Source organism: Hypomesus transpacificus, chromosome 23, assembly GCF_021917145.1.
Source record: "Hypomesus transpacificus isolate Combined female chromosome 23, fHypTra1, whole genome shotgun sequence".
Lineage (NCBI taxonomy): Eukaryota > Metazoa > Chordata > Actinopteri > Osmeriformes > Osmeridae > Hypomesus > Hypomesus transpacificus.
This window is the reverse complement of record NC_061082.1, coordinates 7,728,898-7,746,208: the sequence shown is the minus strand read 5'-3', so window position 1 is coordinate 7,746,208 and position 17,311 is coordinate 7,728,898. Positions and strand designations below refer to the sequence as shown.

The 17,311-nt window shown below is 43.8% G+C and overlaps 1 protein-coding gene across 1 annotated transcript in view; it reads left to right on the top strand.

Moving 5' to 3' along the window:
* lrp1bb (low density lipoprotein receptor-related protein 1Bb) overlaps nt 1–17,311 on the top strand; it is a 147,855-nt gene that overhangs the window by 64,183 nt on the left and 66,361 nt on the right. The window contains exons 10-25 of the mRNA XM_047047281.1: nt 182–325; nt 1,729–1,965; nt 2,165–2,345; nt 3,894–4,113; nt 4,255–4,444; nt 5,676–5,798; nt 5,952–6,092; nt 6,720–6,845; nt 7,560–7,676; nt 10,411–10,491; nt 10,643–10,813; nt 11,771–11,953; nt 12,887–13,087; nt 14,493–14,738; nt 15,705–15,902; nt 16,715–16,919. Coding sequence (XP_046903237.1) covers nt 182–325; nt 1,729–1,965; nt 2,165–2,345; nt 3,894–4,113; nt 4,255–4,444; nt 5,676–5,798; nt 5,952–6,092; nt 6,720–6,845; nt 7,560–7,676; nt 10,411–10,491; nt 10,643–10,813; nt 11,771–11,953; nt 12,887–13,087; nt 14,493–14,738; nt 15,705–15,902; nt 16,715–16,919 — 2,764 coding nt within the window. The remainder of the gene's footprint in view (nt 1–181; nt 326–1,728; nt 1,966–2,164; nt 2,346–3,893; nt 4,114–4,254; nt 4,445–5,675; nt 5,799–5,951; nt 6,093–6,719; nt 6,846–7,559; nt 7,677–10,410; nt 10,492–10,642; nt 10,814–11,770; nt 11,954–12,886; nt 13,088–14,492; nt 14,739–15,704; nt 15,903–16,714; nt 16,920–17,311) is intronic.

Sequence of the window (17,311 nt, the reverse complement as noted above, 5' to 3'; positions counted from 1 at the left end):
GCACATGCACATGTCCGTGTCAAATCTCTGTACATGTGACAATCGTGTCCTGGCAGGATTTCTGCATCGCTGGCTAATTCTGCGCTTCCAGGGGCATCATTCGAGAACAGTTGAGGACATGTTTTTTTTTTCACCAGTCGATAATGGATGTTCCTTCTTGTTCTCTCGCTTCCTTGTCCAGTGAGGAGTCACGCTTGTGAGACGGACCCGTATGGGAAGCCTGGCGGGTGCTCACACATATGCTTGCTGAGTGGCAGCTACAAGTCCAGGACCTGCCGCTGTCGTACAGGGTTTAGTCTGGGGAGTGATGGACAGTCGTGCAAAAGTCAGTATACATTTGTCATCTCAATGTCATCTCCTGTCATGTTCGGCAACACCGGCACACGCTAATTCACTGCTGTCCTGTCCTTTTCTGGGCGAATGTCATGATGCTAATCATCATGCTAGTTGGATTTATTGTTCATTTATTGTTCGTGCTCAGTTGAAAAGACTTGAGGTGAATGAGATTTGTGCAAGTAAGAGGAGAACATTAGTATTTCTGGTAATATGGTAGTCTTCTGTATATTCACTGAATACATATAGTGAGGATCAAATGTCACTCTGCCCCTTGTCTCCAACAGACAGTGATGAAGATGAACACAGGCCGACACTGGCCCATTTGAAAATGACATTCCGCCATCGAGCTGTCATAGCCCTGATTCATTATAGCCCTAATGAAGTTTTAAGTTTGTCTGCATTTGTTGGCTTGCCTGATCAATCCATGGACATTGTGTAGTTGACAATAAAAGCAGAGGATCAAATTGATGACACAATCAGAGGTCCACCACATTTCGATCGGTGTAACGAAGCGCCGGGCGGTTCACGTGGCACATTTGATTTATACCCCTCTTTCTAGATGTTCTGATGACACCAGTGCTCTCGTTCTCTCTCTCTCCCCCACTCTGTCTCTCTCTCTCTCTCCCCCACTCTGTCTCTCTCTCTCTTTCTTTCCACCCACCATCGCTCCTCTCTTCTTCTCTCTCAGCCTAATGAGATTCAGTGCTAAATGGTAGTGCTTCTTCATGCCGCAGTCACGGTGGGGTTTGATATCTGGGGCTCATACAATGCTTAATTGTCTCCTGGGTAGCCAGGCTTCCCCTCACAGGATGATAAATTGAAGGGACGCATGTGTGGTCCTTCCTATCCCCACTAACAGAGTCTCCTGGGTAGAGGCAGAGAGTGAGTAGGGGTCTGCTTCTCTTACCACAGACCCCGGTCCTCCCCCTCGGCCTCCCCGTGCTTTCTGCCCAACGTTCCCAGGGGTTCTATAACACAGAACTTCAGAGCCCCTGAGTGACTGACTGATGGGCCTGGCTGGACTACCTCAGCTTTCTATCATCTGCTTTCCCTGCACATATCTGTATGTGCAGGGAAGTCTAGGATGAGTTTAGAGTCTAGGATTGAAAGGAAGAATTAACCTAGTCTCTGGAATTTTTTGAATAGAATAGCATTTTGACCTCCTCCGCTGCAATGGCAGTTTAAAAGAGAACTTTGATTGAGGGGGCGCAGTATAGTCATTGGCAGTGATTACCAGCTCCATTAAGGTAAATGGCCAGATGGCCCATGCCCTGGCTCTCAGATAAGAACAATGCAGCCAGGAAGAGGGTTTAATGCTGGGATCAGCTTTAATGAATTAGACCAATTAGTTGCCAATAAAAGTAAGGATTGTTTCCTCTTTCTGCCTTGTAGAACCCAAAAACGATCTCTTCCTGTTCTACGGGAAGGGGCGCCCAGGTGTCATCCGAGGCCTGGACATGAACGTTAAGTCCAGCGACGAGCACATGGTTCCCATCGAGGACTTGGTCAACCCCCGGGCCATCGACTACCATGCGGAGTCCGGCCACATATACTTTGCTGACACCACCAGTTTTCTGATCGGCCGGCAAAAGATCGATGGGAACAGCCGGGAAACAATATTAAAAGATGGTGGGCTATCAATAGTTTGTTATTCTGACAATGGATGGATTCTGAATATGGATTTGTCTTTAGGACAGCTTCCTTTTATTGCATGGGAAACAACTTGATATTTGCAATTGGCATCTGAATAGCAGTGCCAGACAATAGGGATAGTGATACATAAATTGTAAGTAGGTAGTCAAGGCTGACATTTGTCTCCTTTTGGTAGATCTTGACAACGTGGAGGGAATCTCTGTGGACTGGATCGGAAATAACCTTTACTGGACGAATGACGGATACAGGAAGACCATCAGTGTGGCCAGACTAGAGCGAGCTTCCCAGACCAGGAAGACACTTCTAGAAGGGGACATGTCCCACCCCAGGGCCATCGTTGTGGACCCACTGAACAGGTGAGTTCCCTACTATTGGATGAGAGCAGACCAGGAAGTGAGAAAAGGAAAAACTAACAGACAGAAACTTTGTGGAAGGGAACAGCACTCTTCTCCGGTTCTGTATGTAATGTCTTTAGGATTTTGTGAGGTGATTCAAAACAACTGCCGGAAATCTCAGTGAGCAATATAGTTTCCATCCAATGTGTGATGTTGATATAAATACATGCAGTATGTTTTAGTTTTAGATGAGACCACTGACCTTCACTGTTGTGTCAATCGATGTGCACAAATTTGATTTTGATAGAGGAGAGAAATGTGTGCTTGTGTGTGAAAGCAAAGCACACAGGACATGATTCTCCAGTCCATAGTGAAAGCCGATACTGTATTCACACACACTCATACACAAACACCCATCCACTCGCAGTTAGAATGCGAAAAATTGATTTAAACTGTAAAGATGAAGTGATGGTCGTGATCTATAAGAAGTGCTGGGTTTTGTTTTTGGATAACTGCGGGAAGTCTGGTTCTGCAGAGAATCACAGCAAATCTTATGCCAGCCATGCACCATGCTATGACATTTCCTGCTGGAAATAAATGACACCCGCCTGACAAAAATGATTATTTTTTCCCCATTATCAGTGGGTTTAATTTATTCTGTCATCACCTTTACATTGACCTTCCACCTGCCAGTTAGAACAAAATATTCAAATTGAGTTTCAGGGTTGTCAGTGAAAATCGTTGATTCATCAGGTGGCCCAGGGATGTTAATCTCACCAGCAGGAAGGGACTCCACAGGTGACAGAAAAGTGCCTCCCAACTGATCTCTTATACCCTATTCTCCACACAGTATTTTTCTCTCTCTGCATGTCAGCTCCTGTCTGTGTTGTCATGATAATACTCACATTTCCCTCTTCTTCTCTACTCTGTCTTGTAACATCAGTGTTACAAACAGGCACACATGGCTGCACTGTCTTCGTTCTTTTATGCTGCTTCAACCAAGGACGTTTTTTGTCTGTGTGTGTGTGTGTGTGTGTGTGTGTGCGTAAGGCTGGCTTGTGTAATTTGCTTGCGTCTTGAATTATTCAGGGGGGTCATGGAGATGACTTGCAGAGACACAAAAAGCTTGATTCATCCTCTATCACATTCTGTTTTATGTACCATTCATGTAACAGATCGTCCATCATTGATGAGACGAAGGAGGATTGCAGGCCAGTCAGTGATGCTTAGACACTACAAATCCCTTAAGCATGCTTACCAGAGTCCAGATCATGTCAAATCGTTGACCCAATCGCTTTTCAAATACCACGGTTCCACAGAGAATACTGTCTGTAGCAGTCTGACTTAACGAAAGCTCAGTATACCCTGAACGGACAGGCAAGCTGCCTCTCTGGTTGATCCAAGCAACCTTTCGCTGTTCAGACGTCAAAAGCATGTTCTGTTACTATGTGATAATACCAAGTTTCGCAGCTTGATTTTGGTGATTTTTGGGAGATTTCGAAAGCGACAGAGTTAAAATGTTTTTCTTTTTTTACAACTGTCACCATCGCATACTGTTTGTGTCTGTAGTTGGATGTACTGGACAGACTGGGAAGAGGACGAGGTCAACGACAGCATAGGAAGGATCGAGAGAGCCTGGATGGACGGCTCCAACAGACGCATCTTCGTCAAGTCTAACATGCTCTGGCCCAACGGCCTGACTCTGGATCACGGCACCAGCACCATGTACTGGTGCGATGCCTACTACGATCACATTGAAAAGATCCATCTCAACGGCACTGGACGAACAGTAAGTGAGCGTAGATATTGCATTCGAAACAGAGTACCCACTCTATGTGCTCAAACTGGAGCCCCTGTCCGGGACTGTTCCTCCCCTGACTTACCTTCTCTGTTGCTCACTTCATACGCGTCTTTCTTCTTCAACCTCCAGGTTGTGCACAGCGGCAAAGAACTCAACCACCCGTTTGGCATCTCTCACTACCGTCACTCCATCTTCTGGACGGAGTACATGAACGCCTCTGTCTTCCAGCTGGATCTCTCCTCAGGGGACGTCACCCTGCTGAGGAGCGAGAGACCGCCCCTCTTTGGACTCCGAGTGTATGATGCCCAGAGCCAGCAAGGTAGGATTACATAGACACTTATTGCTACTTCTATCAGATGGAGAGTGTGCGCTTGCTTTAATACGCTAAAAAGCATTTCGCTAGAGTGTAAGATAACTCCATGTGATGCTAATGTAGTTATTAGCGTAATTACAGTTTTTTTTTTTCTTCCTACAGAGTTGTAAGGGTACTAGCCAACTCACCGTATACAGTTTACAGGATAGGATTCTTCTTCCACAGTTGTTACCCTGATTCATAGTGACAGCAACGTTACGGGGAGCTCCACTCTATGAAATGAAGGAGTGACTCTACACAGTGTTGTGGTGAATGATGATGGATTCATGCTGTTAGAAGTCACAGATGAATGGATAGCAGGCAGTGCAGGATGTGCATGGTTGGCAGAGGAGAACGGTTGAGCCTCACAGCAGGAGCACGGCTTGTTATCCTGCAGAATGCCAGTAAAGCAGTGTTTAGACTCTGCTGTGTGAGCAGAGACGTGGATGAGGGAAACTATGGCCGTCCAATTACAAAAGCATACTGTTGGAGTTGCTTTGCAGCCACAATGCGAACAATGGAAGAAGGTGAGGCCCCCCTTTGTGGCTCAATGTGTCAGGGGTCGGCCATCATTTTGCTTCCATCAGAGGCATTATTTCTGAGTGTAGCAGTAATTTGACATAGGTAGGATGCATGGAAATAGCTGCCTCCATAGAGTTCCCGGCTCGTGGCAACGAATAGCTAGCCCTTCTTCCATTCTCATGTCACCATTGAGATTAATTTGCCGGCTCATCCTCTGAGGTATTGCTGATTGGCTTTCACAAAACACAGGGCTTTATCTCATTGGCTCAGGCAATGCCTTTGGACCTTACACTAAATAAACCGACAATACTCTCCATGCCTCAACTTTATAACTGACATTTTCTTCACAAAAAGTATATTAGTTTCCATTCTTCCACTGAGAGCAGTGGGCTTTGTCCTAAAGACAAATGATTCCTCCTAAGGGATAACAATGTCAACAGGATCTTCTGAACACTGTGGCCAATAATTCATTTGACATGTGAAAATGATGATGTGGCATACACCTGGAACATTCCTCAGACCAGGATGTTTTTAATGTATTATGAATACTGTTTATATTTCATGTTCACATGTTTGATCTATGCTCCAGTGTTTAGAGAAATGTTGGACAAAACAACCTGCTAGACTCAGACCAAAATGTAGGTGAATTTACATAAAATGTTGATGATACTTCCAGGTGACAATGCATGCAGGGTGAATTATGGGGGATGTAGTACCCTGTGCCTGGCCATCCCAGAAGGCAGAGTGTGTGCCTGTGCTGACAACCAGATCCTGGAGATGAACAATGTCACATGCGCAGGTAAGACATTCATAGGGGAGATTTCTGAATTGAAGTGTTGAACACTAACATACATAATAGGAAATCCTTTGTAAGGGAACGGGCAAAATGCTATATTTTATTAATCATAGCAATCCTGCTGCAATTCTCCACCTTGTGCATTGTTCTATGAAGCCTCTACAGGAGGGGCAGAACCCCAGAGATGTAAGAGTGATGAGTTTCAGTGTCGTAATCAGCGCTGCATACGGGGGTCATGGAGGTGTGATGGGGATGATGACTGTCTGGATGGGAGTGACGAGGAAGTTCATAGCTGCCGTGAGTAACTTGCTCTCACACATCCATGCAGACATGCATGCACACATGCAGGCACACACACATGCACATGTGCTCGCACAATAACACACGCACACACAAAAGACAGAAGGAAACTTTGCAAACAAGCTCTAGTTTTGTGACAGTGAGTTACATCTCTCCTCACAATCAAGTTGTATTGCTAAATGTCACTGTTACATAGCTGGTGAATAATATATCTCCTTCCCATTCTTGTCCTATTACACTCTAAGAAGTGAATTTTCTCTTGAGTGAATCGATAAGATAAACACCATGTTAGACGCCTGAATGCTGACTCATTTCTCACCATGAAAAATACTATAATACAATCCTCTGCCAAAATGATCAGAATTGCTAAATCAATTACCCGCTCTGCTGGGATGTCATATAGTTTAATGATCTCTTAACTAGGTTTGTGCCATATTTTGATTCATTGCTCAATATTTCTGCTTTTATTGTGTATGGTTGCTTCCCAAGATTTTTATCAGGGGAAAACAAATAAAGAAATAAAACATTTTACTCCAAACCAATAAACTGTATCATAATGCACAAAAAAAATATATATGTCTGTCATTGTTCTACGTAATTGGTTTATATTTGTTTTTGCTATAGACAACCATAGCTGTCCCATTGACCACTTCAAGTGCAACAACAATCGCTGTATTCCTAAAAGATGGCTTTGTGATGGAACCAATGACTGTGGCAGCAATGAAGATGAATCCAACTTCACATGTTCAGGTAGAATCGATAACCATGCTGTATGTAATATCTCTGCCTTTACCCCTGTAATGTGTTATTGTAAAAGTTCTCTCCTCTTCTTTTCTCTTCTCTCAATTTTTTTTTTGCTGCCAATGGGTCTCAGCCCATCAAAGTGCCCAACGGCATGCTGTGTAGTCTTCATTCATAGAGATGTCTTACACAGTTTAGGTACAAGGGAATCAATCTCATCATGCAGAAGCACTCTCTCGAATCAAAGAACTTTAGCACTCTCAGGAGGCAACTTTCCCTGCTATTGAGTTAGTGTCAGAATCACTTACTGTATACCTGACCCTGTTATTTTCTTTTCCTTCTAACACCTACGGTATCATGTTGCCTGGGATGCTTCTCCGGAGCTTTTAGCCTGAGAGGATCAATCAATGAGGGTTACAGGGGATGATAAATGTTGCCTTGTCATCTGATTGACATGCATGTTACACGCCACTAACAGATCACTAGTGGGCTGTCTATACCTGCGTGTCTGGGAGGGTTCATCGAAGGGCTCCACACGTCTCCTCTGGACTTCACATACGCTCGAAACAGTGTGATTGAGCGAGGGCTTCTATGCCGTGGCAGGCCGCATTGCCACGATGATACTGAACGTGGGATGGAGGGAACGTTGACAGGTTGTTCATGTCCTGGCGCGTTCGCGCGCACGTGAGGGAATTCCAAGTGCTTACTCGTTCTCTGTCTCAGCCCAGCCCTGCCAGCCCAACCAATTCTCCTGTCGGAATGGGCGCTGTATACCCCAAGCATGGCGCTGTGACCGTGACGATGACTGTGGAGACGTGTCAGATGAGACCTACTCATGCAGTGAGTTTCTGTTGTGTCTATCTCTTATTTTGTCCGTCTATTGCTTTCAGAAGCCCTATTAATTGTTTTCGCCAACGTGCATGATGAAAGTTTATGTGAAAGTATTGTGAAACCCCATAGCCAAGTCTAGGCACATTCTACAGGAAACATCCCAGCACTGGAGGTAGCTCTTTGAAAGTATTCTGTGAAAATTGAACCCTCCATAAAATGACCCAGCTACACCAAAGGTGCCTTGAAAGCATTGCAAATATACCTCCTGGTGAGAACCAGAAGTGGTTGTTATTAGATTTTTTTGTTTGTTTCATTCTTTTGTTCTTGTCCATTCAGATATTCCTTGAATCCCTAGACTGATGTTTGAAGCACTACATTCTATCTCCAGAATATATTTTTCAAGACAGAAAATCTCTGAGAGCTGCTTTATATTTTAATGGTCCCAGAATATTTTGATCGTCTTACAAATGCATAGCTTTTTGAGTGAGAAGTGAGTTTAAGTAGTTGAATAATTGAATGGAACGACTCTCCTTTGGGCCAGGGCTGGGCATTCACTTACTGACACTAGAAGGTTTAAAGGGGGGTACTGTACATCTTGCTGCATTATGTTCAGATGCCGAATCACATGGTCTCAGCAGTATTATGCAACCATGATTGTACTTTAAGGTGGGTTGTAGCTTTGCTTGAAACTTTGTTATTGTGTTCTTCATATCATGGCATTGCAGTAAGATAGCTTCTACTTTTATTATGCAGATTAAAATAACGTATAATGTATTAATTTACCAGACTGTATGGTAAAAGTGGCATACAGGGGAGGGATTTGAACCTGCAACCTCTTGATCCGCTGTCAAATGCTCCACCATTGAGCAACACAATGTTTGCAATCGCACCTCAGTTTCAAACTTCCAGCTCATTGTTGTTCCCTTTTAAATACAGATGCATTTGATGGATTAAAACATAAATAAATCAAGAAAAAAAAAGAAAAAAGAAATAAATATATAAAATGTTTCAGAATCCTCCTCCTTCACTGCGGTAAAGACGCTTCATTGCTGTCTGTGATCTTTGCCAAACACTGTATAGTGCTATATCGTTCCCAGTCTCCCTTTGTGAGTCTTAAGCTGCCTCAGTACACAGTCACAAACAGCCAGGGTGTAAGCAGTAATTAAAGTTCATGCTCGGCTTCATTCAATCATAATCAAGCTGAGCTGCAGAACATATTCCCTCCCATGCCGTTGTCTGAGGCTCCTCAGGCTGTACTTCTCTGTAGGAGTTCCCGTGTGCATCTCCGGCAGCATAGTTCTCTCCACCTCAGCGGTGGTTTCAGGGGGTGTTTAAAACACCTGAAGCTCTGGTGGTGGCTGCCTTGGAGATTGATGCCAATTTGAATTTTGTTTGTCAGAAGTTAAGTAGTTGTCGTATTGCATGTAAGCCAAGATTTCGGTTGAGTCGGAACTACTATTATTTATGACTGTTGGTATTTATTTTTAATGAATGTTAAACTCGGATGCTGTTGGTGAGATGACATTCCTTTGAGTACGCTATGCAAGATGCTTGCTTGATAAGCATGCGGTATGTCCTTGCAAACGCCCAAGGTAGACTAAGCAGAAGGGATCCCAAAGTCAATTAAAATGTAGTTGTGGAGTTCAAACCAAAGTCAATAAAGCTCTTGGAATCCATTAATTAATATTGAAGAAAATGCTTCTCAAAAACTAGGCAGGGTGGTATGATACTAATCATAAAATGTAAACAATGGTTGACTCCATTTGCTTCAGTAGTCTCACTTGGTGTGTGATGTTTCTCCATTTCTAACGGTAGTGAAAAAGAGGCAGTGCATGGCATCTCCTTGACCACCCTGTAAGAATTAACGAGCAGATGTTGGCTAATTACAGAGGTGTTAATTTGTTTTCAGCAGCTTGCGTGGTGGCTGTCTGTCAAAGCCACAGTGTGTTTTTCTAGTATTTTTTCTATTTTTTTCTACACATTATGCTATGGTGCTAAGCTCCCAATGGACATACAGGTGGCTCCTGTTTCTTCAGTTACGCAGCCGTTGGCACTGATTAAAGCTTTTCTGCAGAGGTGTGTATAGCAGTGTACATTAGTTGAACGAACCCAGCGCAACGTATTTAGTTTCCATGTATCTCTTTAGTTGGATTTTGTGTTTCATTTATGACTGCAATTCATCCACTATAGCCCTTTTTCATTTTAGTCATTCCATCTAGTAGTAAACTGAAAGAGTATATGTTATCATTAGAGGCAAAGCTCAGATCTGTGGTGTGACATATATAGTACCAAAGCAGAACACACACAGAATGATTATTTTCCCATACATAATGCCCTGTCCAGAAGGGGCATGGGATTTTGGATGTGTCATTTACAAGTGCTACACTTGCATGCAACACCTTGAATATTACCATATTGTTAAGTTCATTTCCATACATTTCCATGTGATTAGCATAACTTGACTTTGGTGTAGAGATATTTCTCATTAAGTTGCAGGAAAATACATCTTAGGCTGCAACATGCTCAACTATTTAAAACCAGAGATGGAAGCCAAAAAGAAAAAGAACAAAAAAAGCTTTTTCATGCATTAACAGACTCAATACTTGACAGGTTTTACAAATTGATATACAGTTCAGCAAATGTCAATATTGTGTATTCGATCTGCACACTTGTATCTGTTTTATTTTTAAAGATTTGATGAAGAACTCTGTGGAGAATGACCTATTTGTTATGATCATTTCAGCCTTCCCGACCTGTGAACCCCTCACCCAGTTCAGCTGCTCCAATGGCAGATGTATCAGTGTGAAGTGGCATTGTGACTCAGGTATGTCAAATACCTGTTTGGAGCAACCTTTAATGTCTCATATGTGGCATCAGACCAGTCATTGTGTCATGCATACTCATTATGGCTTACCACACAGCAAGGTAACTCCTTGTTATTCACATCTCTATCAATAATGTCGCTGCATTTCCAGATGATGACTGTGGAGATGGCAGTGACGAGGTAGGCTGTATCCATTCCTGCTCCAACACCCAGTTCCAGTGCTCTAGTGGGCGCTGCATCCCAGACCATTGGTCCTGTGATGGGGACAATGACTGTGGGGACTTCAGTGACGAGAACACCACTTGTGGAGGTTCTGGAGCTGGTGAGTAAAGGAGAAAGTTATGTGACTGTACAGTGTGGATCTTTGTAATAATGTTTCATCTGAATCAATCTATACCCAGCAGGCAAAGTCATAACCAAAAGCAACCCAAACTGAACTCAATCATTTTCTACAAGCCAATGGTCATACAGCAACATTGGTATCATTATGATACCAACAGTAAATTACACAAATGCCCATTGAATTCTGTAATATTAGTAGCATATCGGTAAAAGCTCTCTGAAGCTCTGATATTCCTGTCATGCACATACAGTAAAACAGTGAGCAAACATTCAATTTTCCATTGGTGTACAAACTACCATGCTAATGGTGAGTTAAAAATAACTGATAGTTGGCATGGTCCAATGTTCTTAACTCCTCATGCTCATGCCCAGCTGATGTAATCTGTTCTGTGTTCACAAGAGAACAACCATCAGGATTTGAATCTTTTAATCTGTTATAATTACTTCAGAAAGCTCGGGTCGTCCCCTGAAATAGGCACAGTTCAGTAGTCACTGGCATGAGGAAACTATTCATCATACCATCGTCCGGATGTTACTGCCTGTTCCTATCTACCCAGTCTGCCTTTTCTTCCACCCCTCGGGGAGTCTCTCTGCATGGGCTTTTGACTGTTATGAAAATACTTTTTGATCTTTGACATTTGAGGAACAGAGGTTATGTCTTTCAGAAATAAAAATATTTTTCTTGGCAACACTGTGCTTGGTTAAGCAAAGTGAGCACAGTATCTAACCTGTTTAGACAGATGGCCACTCAGATCACCACTTTGACTTTTTAATCAACCCCTTTTAGAGTCCTGTCCAAAAACAGTCTGCATTTTGGGGGGATTTTAAGAAACATAAGGATGCTAATAGTCTGCCACTGATTTTCCCATGAATCCAAAACTATGTGTTTTGAAGGTGGAAACTGAATAACAATGAGCTCTTGTTTTCTGTCTGTCAGCTTTGCCCCCTGTCATTGAGTGCAGTGGGGAGGAGTTCCACTGTCGCGCAGATGGAACCTGCATCCCAGAGCGTTGGAGGTGTGACGGGGACAAGGACTGTGAGGACGGCAGTGACGAGGTTGCTTGTGAGGGCACCAAGAGGATGTGTGATCCCAAGGCCAAGTTCACCTGCAAAGACACAGGTAGGAGGGGAGGACTGAGGCTAAGAGTCAGTTCTGCATCCAACCCACAGTACCATAACCATTCCTATGTCCATCCAGGAAATGATTGTGGACTGACAGCGAACTGAGATTTAGAAACGCTAAAATACCTTCCATAAACGTGTTTATACTGTATACATATTTTGCAGTATGCAGCCCTCCCAGGGGTTGATGTAAATTGTTGAAAATGCCAAGATTAAATCCAAGAGAGAATCCATTCCAATTCATGTTAGGTCTTTTTTCATGAAAGGGATTTAATTTCGGAAGGCTTTGACACAGTATAGGCAACTGACAAAGACCGAGTGCTTTAACGATAATACCTCCTAGCACATTTGGGACTGTTCTTCCTATCCCCAGCAGAAGTTCCACCTGCATGTTTGTAATTCTAATGGCAAGCTGGCATCACAAGGCTGTATTGATCTGCAGTGTATTTTCACATGCACTAAGACATTTAGCTTTTACAACTAAGCCGGTGCTTCTTGTTGACGCCTCTTCACTATGTTTATTTTTAAACTAAACTTTCAGAATTGTATGTCTACATCTATATTTACTATTTAATTATTGAAATGATAACCTGACAATTCGGTATTATGTAGAACATGCCTAATCTATTACCATGTGGTGTGGACTGTGGCCTCTAGAGGGTTCACTGTATTGTGATACTGTTCCGGATGTCCTATTGTCAGGTTCCCTAAAGAAAATTGTTAACAAGTGTGTACTGCTTGAAGCTTGAATGCATGGTGACTCAGCTAAATGCTGTACGGGTACTTGCATTATGTGACCAGCTCACTCCTTCACATCCTCAGCTTCTGTAATCATCTGATGAGTCAGTTTGGCTTTGGGTGGCTGTTATCTTTATCTTATCTTTATATATATATATATATATATATATATATCTTCTTTGTGTCTCTGTAGGGAAATGCATCACCAAGAGCTGGGTGTGTGATGGGGATATTGACTGTGAGGACCGTTCAGATGAGGAGTCTTGTGAGTCAGCTGTCTGCAAGGCACCCAAGTACCCCTGTGCCAATGACACCAACATGTGCCTCACTCCTGACAAGATCTGCAATGGCAAGGTGGACTGTGCGGATCAATCAGACGAAGGGCCTGTTTGTGGTAAGGATCCCTTCTGGTCCACACCCATGTCACTGAGGTCCTACAAGCCTGTAACCTTGTGTCTTTCATCAGATTTGATCAAATATTCCTGTGCAGCAATTTTTTGGGGTATTTATTTGATCTAGTGTAAGCCTCTGCGCAGTTGGTTTAGGGACCAAGCTATCTCAGTATATCACTTAAACCGACTGTTTCACCATAGTCTCATGGAAGTCAAAGCTGCCTCTCCCTGTGGGGTTGTGGTATAGCTATAATTCCCACAGCATTTTGGCCGTGATGAGACACGTGTTGATTCCAAGAGCAAAGAGAGAGAACATAAAAAAAAGAAACAACATCTCAATGATTGCAAAGGTAGGCTTGTTTGTCCAAGGCCCATCAGAGGGAAGGAATGGGGTCTCCGGCGACTCGCGATAGACGTCTAATCTCTTTGAGTGAGCAGTGTAAACACGAAGGTTCATTTCTTAGCGTCGCTAACCAACCCTCGCGGGGGCTAGTGGAGGCCCCAGAGTTTGTGTGTGTGTGTTATCATTGGCCAGAAAGAGCCAACACTGCACTGCCAGCTCATAGCCAATTAGGTCACACAGCAAGACCTTGAGGGTCTGATTGATTTGAGCCAGCTCTGCAGGACTCATCCCCCCCCTTCCCCTCTCTCCCCCCGGTGTAACCTGTGGGAACGCTCTCCCACTCCCTCACCAACGGCTCAGCCCCCCTGTTGGGGGGAATTCAATCATTTTCTAGTCTTTGCCAGGAAAGATGGTCTTAATCATGGCAAAGAGAGAGACCTCAGTTCGGTGTCATTTTCACCAGTGTGCTTTTTCATCTGGACCAAGGGTGCCTCTAACAAGAACCAGGTGCCTCCGAGAAAAAGACTTTCCATCGAATCCATGGACAAAACTCAAAACTTATTCTGATTCTTTTCACCTCTGTATCAGTTTTGAAAGGACTAGCGCACAACTTTCGACTGATTTAGTTTTGAAGCTCTGATGGTAACAAAGGCCTTGTCCCCCAGGCTATCTTAGAGAGGACCGACTGAGCTGAGGAAAGTCTTTCATTATGTAATACCTTTACGTGTGTTGGATTTGCAGCGGAAACATTCCATCAGCATGCTTGACTTCCCATTAGTAGCTTAGAGCAAAAGTGGCAGCGTTATTCTAATGCTTGATTCCCAAAAACAACACATTTTAATCCATACAATTATTTATGTGCACACAGAGACTCAAACTTATTTGATTTATTTAGACGCCCTACTGTATGCATCTGTGCCCTTTCAATGGTACACATTGACCTTTCTCTTGCCCTTTATCAGATCCATCTAAACCTGCGGAGGGCGTCTTAGATTCTAGTTAGGTTGGATCCCAGCTACATTTTTGAGCGTCTTAAAAGCCCTTTCCTCTCTCTCCACTCCCAGATAAGTGTATGGTGGGCAAGGGGGGCTGCAGCCACCAGTGTACCGTGGTCCCAGGGCAGGGGGTGGAGTGCTCCTGCCCCCCTGGCCTCCATCTGGACTCCAACAACAGGACATGCGAGGCGGTGGACTACTGCAGCCGTCACCTGAGGTGTAGTCAGGTGTGTGAGCAGTACAAGACAACTGTCAAGTGCTCCTGCTACCCAGGCTGGAGACTGGGCCCTGATGGAGACAGCTGCCATAGCACAGGTGAGGAGAGCCAACGAGGTGTGCATGTATGTGTGTGTGTTCTCGATGTGCTTGTGTGCGTGTGCCGGAGTGTTGCTGTGCTTGCGTGGTCTCCTATGGTGTGGTCTTTACTGTAAGTCAAGATTTAATGTAATCACATCGGTGACAGTACAGTGTGATATACAATACATTAAAAAATGTTGATGTAGTTCATGTACATTTCTTTGGTGTTAACTTTCATTATTTACCGTTTTTTTTATCACATTTGGAGCTGTAGGTTAGTTAAGGTTGGGAGAAAATATGGAACAACTTTTTACATCATGTTGTTTGGCTCTTAGAAAGTGGAAAGACCCCCCGGAGAACATTCACATGTGGTAATTTAAGCCACTGCCTGTGAATATCATCACTAAATGTGAAGGACGTAAAGGGAGGAATGCACAAGTAGCCGTATATTTTGTGAGCGCAAAGGAAGCGCCTCACAATGCAATAAATACTTGCAGTCTTACAAAATTCCCGCTTGATATCCTCTCTTATTTTTCGTGTTGTTAGAAGTATTTTTGTTGTTGTTGTTGGTTTGCCTCCAAAATTTGATGTGGGTATGGTGATTTATTTTGGGGCTATGACCCCCCCTCTGTTACATTTAAGAAGACTGTGCTCTCCAAACTGCTCAACATGAATCCGCTCATGAATTTGGGCTACTTCTGTATTTTTGTTTTGTGTGGGGACGCCATGGTTTTAAATGAGTGTAGAACACAGATGCTGCTTCACAACACTATGTGTGCAATTCTCTGAAGATAAGGCTTGTACCAGTGCCCAATCAAGTACAAGCATAATATGTGTGCGTGTGTGTGTCTTGTTGGTGGTGCTGTGTGTACATTCATTCCCAGCTAATGGCAGCAGTTCAAATCCCATCCCCGTGCTCATGTTGGTGCTGTTGTGACATTGCCTCCCATTCAAGTTGTTCTTTTCCTTCTTCTCCCTGGCCAGATCCTTTTGAAGCTTTCATCATCTTCTCCATTCGACACGAGATAAGGCGAATAGACCTTCATAAGAGGGACTACAGTCTGCTGGTTCCGGGCCTAAGGAACACCATTGCGCTCGACTTCCACTTTAATCGCAGCCTGCTCTACTGGACAGATGTGGTGGAGGATAAGATCTACAGAGGAAGGCTCTCCGACTCCGGAGGTAGTTACACAGCCGATCTGAAGGCTGCTATGATACAGGCATGAGCAAAAACATGGCTTTCCTCCCAATACAATTCACACAGAACTTGGACTCAATGATAAACCCCTTGATTTTTCTTTAGTATGTGGGATGTTTGATAGTGTGAGCCGGCCTGACTGTCACTATCTCCATTGGGGATTTATTTCAGTGAGGGAGCACCAAATACTGAGGGCCCAAGAGTCCTCCACAGTTGTAGCATAAGAGCATGATGAAATAGAATCTCTCCCGGGTTTTGTGTGTGTGTGTGCGTGCGTGTGCTTGCAGTACATTTGGAGCTGATGTGAGGAGGACTTTGTCTCTTACTCCGTCTTCCTCTGTGGAGCCATAGAATGAGTCCCGCTGCTGCCCCTATATCTCCCCATTGTGTGCCTTCCAGCTGATGTGAGGAGGACTTTGTCTCTTACTCCGTCTTCCTCTGTGGAGCCATAGAATGAGTCCCGCTGCTGCTCCTATATCTCCCCATTGTGTGCCTTCCACAAAAGGCTCCAGCAGCCAGGGATCATTGTATACAGCTGGATTATAGACAGTCTGGGGAAACCTTTTTCATGTTTAATGGAAAGCTAGAAGAAGCAATCTTCTATTTATGTCAATGTGTTCTCCTTGAGACTTTGCCACCAGTTTTGCCCCTGAAAAGCGATGTTTTGGAGGTATGAGACCCAAGCAAATCTCTCAGCAGAGTAGTATACCAGATAGATTTGTATATGTCCTTAGCCAGCCCTTTTCTCCTTACATGTAGTGTGATGCTGGTGGTGTGGTTGTTGTTGTTGTTCCAGGAGTGACAGGGATTGAGGTGGTTGTTCAGCACGGGTTAGCAACACCAGAGGGCCTGGCTATTGACTGGATAGCCGGGAACCTTTACTGGATTGATAGCAACCTGGACCAGATCGAAGTGGCCAAGCTGAATGGGGATATGAGGACAACTCTGATAGCAGGCGGCATGGAACACCCACGGGCCATCGCCTTGGATCCAGGACAAGGGTCGGTGCTAACTCACGCATCCACTGTACACATTCAATCAGGATCTGCTATTATTGGAATAAAGTAAAAGACCAGCCCATGACATATTCTTCACATCGGCATTTACGTTGATCTATGAAGATGTCTACAGTGTTAAAGTCTATTAAAGGCACAAATATATAATACATCAATAAGAGTGCCTTGAACTTGTTTCAAGTGCTGACAAATGATGTATCTTATACTTCCGTTTCCTCTGCTTCATGCACTTCACTGCTCCCTCAAATAAGCTTGTTCATGGTAAAATCCTCTCAAAAACATCTCCTTCCTTATAAAAGATTAAACCATTTTGCCAATTAATTAGTTGAAGAATGAAATGAGATTGGCCATTTATTTTTGCTCCATGGACAGTGGAA